Source organism: Suillus fuscotomentosus (assembly GCF_016647785.1).
Source record: "Suillus fuscotomentosus strain FC203 chromosome Unknown F5891scaffold_51, whole genome shotgun sequence".
Taxonomy (NCBI): Eukaryota; Fungi; Basidiomycota; class Agaricomycetes; order Boletales; family Suillaceae; genus Suillus; species Suillus fuscotomentosus.
In genome coordinates, this window is record NW_024539563.1 from 362,635 (window position 1) to 373,503 (window position 10,869).

General features: G+C 48.8%; 2 protein-coding genes across 2 annotated transcripts; one reads left to right on the forward strand and one right to left on the reverse strand.

Moving 5' to 3' along the window:
• Positions 1-611: 611 nt before the first annotated feature.
• F5891DRAFT_570857 (uncharacterized protein) lies at positions 612-2,641 on the reverse strand. Its single transcript, XM_041372322.1, has 4 exons — positions 2,531-2,641; positions 2,260-2,465; positions 1,687-2,201; positions 612-1,628 (listed from the first exon to the last, which is right to left on the reverse strand). Exons 1-4 carry the CDS (start codon positions 2,554-2,556, stop codon positions 747-749), a joined length of 1,629 nt encoding a protein of 542 aa, XP_041222515.1. The 5' UTR covers positions 2,557-2,641; the 3' UTR covers positions 612-746.
• Positions 2,642-3,367: 726 nt separating this feature from the next.
• On the forward strand, positions 3,368-4,569 carry F5891DRAFT_570877 (uncharacterized protein). Its single transcript, XM_041372323.1, has 2 exons — positions 3,368-4,012; positions 4,232-4,569. The coding sequence occupies exons 1-2, from the start codon at positions 3,599-3,601 to the stop codon at positions 4,559-4,561; spliced, it is 744 nt and encodes a 247-aa protein (XP_041222516.1). The 5' UTR covers positions 3,368-3,598; the 3' UTR covers positions 4,562-4,569.
• The last annotated feature ends 6,300 nt before the right edge of the window (positions 4,570-10,869 follow it).

Consider the following 10,869-nt stretch of genomic DNA (forward strand, 5'->3'; position numbering starts at 1 on the left):
ACAATCCAACCCGCTGATAGGCTTGTGGCATGGTAGCCACGTCTGACTTGCCATGATCCAGGTCTCGGGTGAGCAGTTACATGTTGTCGTCGGATAGGTCAACGTCGGCACCTGTGGGCAAGACACGTGGATGTCGTTTTTGGTTGCAATGAGCCCCTAATTACATAAAGAACGCACCCGAAGCGAGCAGCTGATTGCAACCTACTTTAGGGATAGATTAGGGAAGTTGGACAGTGATGAGATCGATAAGATCTAGCACCACTGCGAAATTGTTCGGCTCTGAGCTCCAGTATTACTAGTAAGGTACGAGCAAAAACTCGGGTGAAGGAGTTGAGAGGTACTACTTACTGATTTATCAGAGGCTAGAGCTGACAACGTTCCCGAAGTTTTTCTTACACTACACTGCTGGTACCGTGTTTTCGCCACAGCTTGGCAGCCGAACGGTGGCTCCGGGAGTGGTAACAAGCCCGAGGTCATCTACCGTGCGGTGGCGCCTCATTAATAGTGCTAACAATTCTGCCTTATCAGCAAGAATACCCGGCCCGACAACAGAAATGACCTGCAAGCGATTATCTGAGCCCTTACTCGGACGCATCGCTCCACTATAATGGTTTGAAGTCATTCCAGTTCGTTCAAGTTTTTCATGATGGACCTCTAAGCCTCTCGTGTGTAAGTTACATCACCATACAATATGTATACATGACCGGATTGTAATGATTGATAAAGTTAAAAACAAATTGAGAGATCTACTTAAAGTGTCGCACTAGCATATCGTGATCGTGCTGCTGCAATATAGGGTTTAATCGTCTCACTTCTGCCGGCCACTCAATATCGATAGAGTCGATGGATACAGGATATGTAACCCGGCCTTCGCATCCAGCCCAGTCAAAATCGATAAGTTGCACCTTGTTTTCCTTCGTGATCATGACATTTGGTTTCCGAAGATCACGAAACACGAAACCACGCTCGTGACAGTACTCGATTGCTTTAGTGAGGTCCTGTTTGAAACTGCGAGGCAGTGCCCGTGCATTAGAGGCCGTCGTTCCATCCACATACTCCATAACTACCATCCGCAGCTCGCCATACGATGGCATGTGCGGCATGGTATCGATTGGTCCGTAGTACAAAAGCTTCGGCGCGAACCCTGCTTCCGCCATCGCCATGTGGACGTCCACACCGTACCGGGTGACAAACTTCACGACAACATGGATCGAGTCGGTCTCGACGGTCTTCGCTAGGTATGTTACACAGGCAGGATGGGATTCGAGAGGCTGCTGATATGTGAATTTCACAAGCTTGCCGTCCCGTTTGTAGGTATCTGGGGTTGGGAAAAAACGAGAGTGTGCAACAGGATGTGATATGTCATAACGCGGCTCATCGCGCTTGAAGACCTTGTTATCATACCAGTCTTTGAGTAGAGTGATTGATTCTTTGAGTGCATGCATGACGCGCCCAATTCGAAGGCAGTGGTCATCATCCAGTGAGGAGTAAGTTGGGATCCACATGAAGTCCGTAAGCCGTTGGACGATACACTTCTCCCTGAGGACTGCGCCAAGAACCACTAGCTGAGGTCCAGCACGCGCAATCAAGAACGCAGGACAATTGCACATGAAGGGGAGCTCCGCTTCCTATAGAACAAGCATCAGTGACAAGAATAACAAATATTAAAGTGTCAAATCAGTGTACCTTCTGACATAAGATGCGCAAAAAGGAGAAAGACGTCTGGACAGAAGGGTCAGAACCACCACCTCCAAACTGGTCCTTCTCTTCATCTACAATCAGGCATATCGGGATCTTGTTGTGAAATGCATAGACTACACCATCTGGGATACATTTGCCACCACGAATCTGCTCTTTCACGAAACGGTGTCCGAGCACGTTATCCAGTAGAGAAACAATATTTGACCTGCGGTCATCTTCTTCGGAATAAACGGTTGCAAATTCAGCCATGAGAGTTGGAGTGGCACAAAGTATGTCAATGGGCACTTCGTATGTAGGGTCAAACGTTTTACTTGAGAAGAACGCAAATGCCGGGTTGAATAACTGGATTGGTGGCGCAGTCGTGTCAGCCGGTTTGCTTTGAGCGTAGCGTCCATCGTATATTTTGCGAGGCCCACCCTGGATTGCGCGATATTGATCGGATTGAGCAGCTTCTGAAGGAGGAGGGCAGTCGGATCCTGATTCGAGGGTGTTTTTGAACTCTTTGAGTGGAATATATTTGAGTGGCTCAACCTCGAAAACTAGTTGGTGTAACCTCACCTGTGTTGAGCCGTGCTAGGATGTCAGTTGGGTCTTCCATAACCTCACCCTGAGTGACTGTAGGAAGTCGCACAACGATATGAATATATCTGCGCTCCACTCCATCTGGGAACGCTTCTGACATCTCGGTCAACGCGTCCTCCAACTCCACGCCATCCTTGATACCGCCCTCGATCCCGATCGTGTCGAGCAAGTGTGAATCTTTTCTGTTGATTTTGATCTTAGACAGCATCAGATTTTCAGCACCAGATCACGGGAAACAATCTCTCACCTGCCATATCTCGAGATCGTCAGCATCAACACAATCAAACCGATTCTTCTTCTGGTCCTTGATAGCGACTCTCAAATGGCCCACGGTCTTTGTGCTCTCGATGTCGATAGGAAAGACATACTTTGGGCCATCCCCAAGGATCCAACAATTGAGCTCGAGTGTGTGTGACATGAACGTTGGAACAGCTGTACGAAGTCTAGAGAAGACTCAGCGGAAGTTGATAGAACCTTTCTGAGGTGGGAAAAGACGTGAAGCAGGTACATATGAGTCTATGGAGGATGTGTGGCTGAGTGACGAAGGTGCTATACAGTACATAGCAAGAAGAAAGAGAAATAACATATCTAGTTGAACGTGCTTATGTCAACAGGATGGATTGGATTCTTACTAAGTACGAAGAATGAGCACGTGGTCAGAATAAGGTCTATGTCCGTTTTGAGCAAAGTGTAACTCACGCCTTCTTCTCTTCGTACCTATCGATTCTTGATATCATCGATAGTACTTGCGGCTCGGAAGTCCATTTGATCTACCTATTTCAAAGCATCCTTCTGAAGCCACTTCTCATTCCAAATCTGACGATTTCACCGAATGAACAGACTACCCTGTGATCCCAGCACTAATGTGTGCCCCGATTTCATGGACGAAAGGTATCGTGCCAGTCGAACTGTTTTCGTGACAGCTACCACCACAGAAGCCCAAGCGGCAGTTAATCTCCGCGCCATCTGGGAAACCACTAACGACGCCCTCTGCGCACAGTGGCAACTACAAGTAGCTGAAGACGAACGACTACGCACCGAACAGAAATGGTTAGCCGAAGAAGAAGAAGAGCGTCAAGTCCAAGCCGTTCGGCTTGAAGAAGAAACTGCGCTAGCTGAGGAAAAGAAGAAGAACCGCAACAAGTACCACGTACTCCCCGAATATCCCCGCCCTACAGCAGCAGAAGACGAGATACTAGTATCAGACTTTGCCATATGAAAACTCGACAAAGGTCTGTATGTAGAGATATACTACTGGACCAACGGCGGGCTAGACGACGCTCTCACCAATTATCGCACCAAGGACGATGAAGGAATGGTGCCCACCATGGGAGAAGACGGGTCCACTGTTTGGGTCAGCGCGGCAGCCACGAGGCCCTCAACTGGCATGATACCAGACCGAAATCTCACCACAGTAGACTTCGCACAAGCAGTCCCACGCATGATCAACTCCCTCGAAGAGAAAGGTTGGCCGAAGCAAAGAGTCCTAATGCTAGCCCGCTTCTGGGGAGCAATCATGATCCACAGACACTGGAATTCGAGGGACAAATCAGCGCACAGAGGTCTGATGTTATTTCAGGAAGAACAACGTCGGGCTTGGCACAATGCGATTCCCATTCCAGCAAACACTTGGGACATATCCATCATCAACGAAACAGTGATCACACGCACGGTGGACAGAGTCTATAGAGACGACCGAAACAAACAAGATTTGAGCAATGATTTCAAAGTATGTAGCGCATCAACGGCCCTACATCAACCCTTACTGACCAATCCTTTTCTTTCCTCCTCCAACCAATGCTCTTAATCATCACGCGTACACTCATCCGCTCCCATCTTTTACTCAATCGGTCGCATTACTCTGCGGTTACCTTCCCCTTTGTTCTTGCATTTACCTGCCTTTTCTGCGGTTGCGGTTGCCTTCGCCTTCGCCTTTGGCTCATTGCAGCAAAAGAGTCAATACTCGAGCTCTCACAATGGACCAGCTGAACCCTCTTCCAACTCGCACGGAAGACGTTCTAAGCGCTCTACCTCCCCGAGTCACAAAAGATGGTCAGCATCCCCAACAAAGAAGTCCTCTGCCCCACGCAACACTCGCGTTTCAACAAGCACCCGCTCGGGTTTTCAAGGCAGCGCACACAGCACTTGCTCCCCAGCAGTGTGCGCCGTCTGCCTGGGGAGAAACTCACACAGCTTCATCGAATGCACTGCCGAACGACTCTGGGACAGCGCCTTCCCCGCGGTTGCTACCTGCAACAACAAACAACTACTCTTGTGAAGCTCGGACAAACCATTATGCGTCGACTGGCAACGTGTCGGCAGTTGCTCCAGTTCCTCCCACAACGAGCGACACGTCTGCTCGGGCTGCCTGGCTACCACCCACGGAGCTCAGAACTGCCCTCGAGCTCAGGCGATTACATCCAATCACACCGTATAAGTTCGACATTTGGGAAACGAAACTACGTGCTTTTAATCTTCTTGTCAAATATCCAAATCTACCCCAAGGACTCCAACACGGTTTCGTTCTCAACATTCCCCGCATCCACACCATACAAACTCCACCTAATAACCCTTCTTCCAGTATATTCCTTAGCGCGTTCGAAACCATTCTCAACCGAGAACTTAACACCGGGCGTTACATCAGCCCTTTCTCCCAGCAAGAATTACTATCCCTACTCGGTCCGTTCCAGACCTCTCCCATATCCATCATTCTGAAACCAGGGAAACCTGGCAAGTTCCGCGTCATACAAAATTTTTCTTTCCCCCACGCCATATCAACAGAGTATTCCAACCCATCCATCAACTCGAGCATCAACTCAGACGACTTCCCTTGTACGTGGGGCACCTTCGACACGGTGTGCACCATCATACGAAGTCTACCACCGGGATCCCAAGCAGCTACCCGCGATATTGTGGAAGCTTACAGAACAGTTCCTCTGCATCATTCGCAATGGGCAGCTGCGGTTGTGCGTTTACCAGGAGGAGGCTTCTGCGCGGATACTTGCATTTCCTTCGGTATGGGACCTTCTGCAGGAGTCTATGGACATGTGGCTGACGCAGGTATTGATATTCTACGCGCAGAAGGACTCGGTCCTTTGGTTAAATGGGTGGATGATCACCTGTTCTTCCGCGTGCGACATGAGTATTTGGATAGCTACAATGCCTCGTGAGCACGCGCTCATACAATTCTGGCAGCCAACGGTCAACGGCAGACAGGAGGGAGACTATGGTTCAAAGGTTCTGTGCACGAAGACGGTACCTTCGACGTCTATGCAGAGGACTGCGCCTTCCCACTACGAGATCTCTCGCTTACTTCCCCACATTCACTTCATGACTCCCAGTACAACTTCGGTTTCACAGATATCAACCGTGTGTCCGTCCCCCTGGGTTTTCTTTGGGAACCCACCAAAGACACAGTGTTCGCCCTTGTGGTATTATACCTGGGGCTCATGTGGAACTTGGCGAAACTCACGGTCCAACTATCAATGGACAAGAAGACGAAGTACCTTGCAGCGATCGCGGAATGGCGCTCCCACGTCACTCATGTTCTCCTCGACGTCCAACGGCTGTATGGGAAACTCTTACACTCCTGCCTGGTGGTACCCACAGGGAGAGCCTATCTCACAGCTATGGAAACCATGCTCAGAATCTGCGGTAATAGTCCGTTCATGTCACATCACGCAGTCAAACATCTTGAGGAAGATCTCAATTGGTGGGAACAGAGACTCTCTCAGCCCTTTGTCGGATGTTCCATCCCACAACCCCCAACTCTCATCGACTTACATGCCTTTTCAGATGCGAGCTCATCCGTTGGAATCGCAATTGTTATCAATGGGTATTGGCGGGCCTGGACGTTACACCCCAGGTGGAGAACTCTCAACGGTCAACAAGACATCGGCTGGGCAGAAGCCGTTGGTGTCGAACTCCTCCTCCTCACAATCCTGGACAACTATGTTGATGCCAACGCCCCCTCGCACTTTCGACTGTTCTGCGACAACCAAGGAGTCATTCTCGGCTGGAAGACAGGTTGGAGTCGCAACTGTGAAACCAATCTCGTCTTCAGACGCATACACCAACAGCTCGAACAACTTGACAATCTCGTCGGAATCCATCTTGAGTATGTACCCAGTGCTGAGAATCCCGCAGATGGTCCCTCCAGAGGCGTGTTCCCCCCCAGACGTCTTCTCCTGCCGCTGGTTATCCTCCCTGGAGATTTACCCAGTCTCCTCGTCGACGCAGACTTATCCACCCCACCACCCAACATCACCGTCAGCAGCCATAGCCCAATTGATGGGGAGCAGGTGGATGGGACAGAGAGGTGGAACTGGGGAGAAGAGCTCATCCGCTATCGAGACGCATGGCGGGACTAACCTCTCTCGTTTTGCAGGCACCACCCCACTCCCCTTGACCCTCATGCATGCCCAACCTCGTCCCTACCCTTCCTCACTCACCCCTCTCGCGTCAGCTCTTCGCCCTCACTGCCTAACACGTGAAAGGCTCCGCCTGTGGGTCCCAGCCGCTTCACGATCCAGACTTGACAACGCGGGATGCCCCATCAGTGTCTCAGAAGACGACCTGGATAGGATCATAACAGTCATCAGTCACTCACATGCGGCAAGCACGCGCGAGACCTACGGCTCAAGACTGCTTGTTTTCCATGTTTTCTGCAACTCGCGTAAGATTCCAGAAGAACAACGATGCCCAGCCTCATCTATTCTCTTACTAGCTTTTATTGCATCCTGCGCAGGAATGTACTCAGGGAAGACGCTAGCAAACTACTTTTACGGAATCCGAGCTTGGCACCTTCTTCACGGGCAACCTTGGTTGGTCCAACAAGGAGAGATCACTCTGGCCTTAGAAGGGGCCAAACACCTCGCGCCACCAGCCTCAAAACGCCCCAAACGGGCTGCCTTTACCCCAGACATCATCAGCGCGATTCGCACCACCATAGACTTAGATCGCCCTCTGCATGCTGCAGTCTTTGCCTGCCTCACCACGTCCTTCTTCACCATCGCGTGAACTGGCGAATTCACGGTCACGTCACTCCAGAACTTCCGCGACAATCCCCAGATTCATGTGAGAGTAGACTGCATGAGGCAAGAAGAGGATAGGAACGGTTTCAAAGTGACCGTCTTCCGTTTGCCACGCACCAAGACCTCGCTAGATGGGGAAGACGTTTACTGGGCAGCACAGTCAGGCCCAGCGGATCCCAAAGCAGCCTTATTGAAGCATCTGACCGTCAACAATCCCCCTTCATCAGCTCATCTCTTCAGTTGGCATCACCCAGGAGGCTTAAGGCCATTGACGAGAGGAGAGTTTCTCAAATGTTTGCAATCGGCTGGTGAGCGCTTGGGGCTGGAGGGCCTGAAGGGCCATGGCATACGGATAGGTGGGATGCTCGAATACCTTCTGCGAGGAGTACCTTTCAAAAGCGTCAAGGCCATGGGCCGCTGGAACAGCGACGCTTTCATCTTATACCTCAGGCAACATGCAGTAGTTCTGGCGCCCTACTTACAAGACAATCCCGTTCTCGAACCATTCATGCGTTTGACGCTACCTTAGCCTTTCTTGAACAATGTTTCGTAAGTCGTCACACTCTTCCTTGTGTGGTTGGGTCTCAAGCTCTCGCTAGATGCGTCATTGTGTTCCTATTCTTTTCAGGGTATCTCAGCTCATCCTTGCCACCTCCACTTACGTGTTTCGGTTGAAAGCCCGGCGGGCTTTGCCCAAACACTCTTTAGCGTAGTTTTCATTTGCTTGCTCTTGTATGTCACGTAGTTATCGGACATTCGCAATAACATCTTGTTTGATCCTGGTTACACACTGCGAGGCAGGAACATAGACTAAGATCTAAGTGAAGAATAGCGACGCGCGCGTCACGTGATTCAAACAATTAAGAAAATGATCTTCAGTCGAACTTCTCATTGTCCAAGCTTGAAGGTCCGACAACACGTAGAATCAGCTGTTTGGGCATCAAGGGCTGGTTTGGTGGCTAGTCATTCCAGATAATTTCAGCTCGCCACTTAGTGCAAGTGTAAGTGCTTCACCGACTTCCAGTAGTGACAACAAGAAATGGGTCTGACTAGACCTTTCAAATATATTTCGAGACACCATGACAATGAAAACCAGGACGGATCCAAGACGGATCCAAGACGGATCCTTGATCATATTTCTCCTTCCTATAGAACACTCGACAAGCATTTTCCTACACAGTACTGCTAGTTGTTATATGCACATGCTTCTGGAAGACAACTGAATTCATGCTAATTTCGGCGTCGGATTCGGCCACGAGTTTGGCGTGATATTCTCGAACACTAAGGATTAGGCGTGGTCCCAGAACAAACATCTGCATGCCAAATAATATCTGGCAAGTGCAATAGAGAACTATAGCATCTATAGAATATAAATTCTACAAAAACGATGAGTAGTGGTCACAAATAGATGTCAGCGAAAGGTGGGCGCACCGCTACGATCTCCGGAGAGACGTAAACAAGCTGGAGGCAAGACACACAAGCAAAGCTAATACGTGAGGAATTTTAGCAGAACAAGATAACTACATTCACATTATCAGCTCACCTTGCAAAATAAAGCACGTGAGATTCTATCAGCACTCTGAAACAGTCCCCGATAATCGATCCGGCTGATAGGCCGAATCGTCGCAGCTCAAGGAAATGTTTCACAACAATCCAGACTGAAAGACACAGTGCGAGGACCTCCCAAACAGTATTGAGCATCCAAAGCATTGAAATCAGAAGCTGGGAGTCTCCCTCAAACCCATAATTGCACATATATGTGCCAGAGAGTATCAGCTCCTCTGGTGTTCGTCCAATGAGCTACGTTCTCCAATTCAACAAGTAAAGCTTACCCGTTAGAATATATTTGAGTGCTATTGCCATGAGTACTCCGCAGCCGATATTTATAGCTAGGAAGATAATAACAAGGAAGATAAGGATCGTTTTAGATCCCTGGTACATGGCATGTAAGCGAGCAATCATGATGACTTGTCTCAGTCGAGTCAATATCACGGAATTATTGCAGCTGGGTAACTCACCGCCCAACATAGCAGGTATGATCACATTTGTCCCGTTTAGTGCGTAGCCCGTGATAGTGCCTAAAACACCCAATTAACGATCGCCCTCGTACTAAGATAAAATACTCGGACTTACACCTATCGAGTCGTTATGATGAACCAACTTCAATGGTTAGAATATCACTCACCCCTAAAAATTAATGTATTCGTTGGATGGGAATGAGTGGGTTGCAGAATACTCACTGCATCTGTGAGCGAGACCATTGGCATATATGCTGCCAGTATGTGTCGCTGGTCAGAAGAATCGCACAGTGCATGAGAGACTTACGCAGAATGCTGACACTGATGATGAGATGGCTATTAGAACAGCGCTAAAAAGATTGTTGGCCTCAAAAACATACACAGAATACGGTAGTCCAATATAACGTATCTAGAACATTTTTCGATCAGCACAACTGCTTATCACCCCATAGTATAGCATGGGGTACGAACAATCAGGTACAGCACAGTCAAGGAAGACCAGCGTTGCCTCTGTCGCGAATCCATTGGATCATTCTTCTTCTGATGCGAGACTCTGCCACTCACCCAGATTAGTTCGATCTATGCAATCGTTCTTAGTGAGTTGGCTGCTCGGGCAATAGCACCGACCTACCTCTTGTCCGAGTGTTAATACTGAAAATATCATGAGAATATCAATGATTTTCGAACACTGTCCCACTCACCCCAATCATATAATACCACGATGCCTGCGGCAACTGCGAAACCACAAGTCGATGTTAGATCAAGAGGTTTGAGACATCACAAACTGATGCGACGAACCAATCCAATAGCTATTAAAAATATTCGAATTGATCATGGGCCACCAAATAGGATCATTTGAGACCAGGGTCATATTCAAGGGATGGGCGTGAGTGAGCGGGGGATATTGGCGGTTATAATGATCTAATGTTCGTGCTAGATATACCAACGTTCGGGCCGCCTGTTTGTACCGCCGAGATCTGCATGATGCATGTACTGGTGATGCCGCGCGTATATCGTTAACGTTTACGTTCAAGTTTTCCAATATCCAGAACGTTCTCTGACAGGTGCTGGCATTTTACTACCACCCCTCACGAAGTCTCACCTAGTGCCATCATGATATGGCTTCATCAGGGAATACCATACTATGCGTCATTCGCACCCACTGGTTGTGGATGTATGGAACTGTGCCAAATACGAGAGTATTTCCTGTGCGAATGTTTTTTATTGATAGATTTGTGATTTGATTATATGTTATATATTTGTTTTGAGAGTGGGGAGATTTAAATGAATCTGATGCTGTGCTTGAACTGGTCGATCTCTGAGTCGGAGTCGAAGCACGGAGTTTGAAAATATGCAGGTACCATTCGTGCCGGATGTTGTCGTACTAGCACAGACATTGTGTGCAGGCACCAGCCGTTCTGCTTATTGCCACGCCGTGAGTGAGAAGAGAATTGTTCTCCTCCTTGCTTATGCATCACAAATCATTGTCATTATGTTTGATGGTACTCATCGCACCCTATCCGTTATACTTCTCA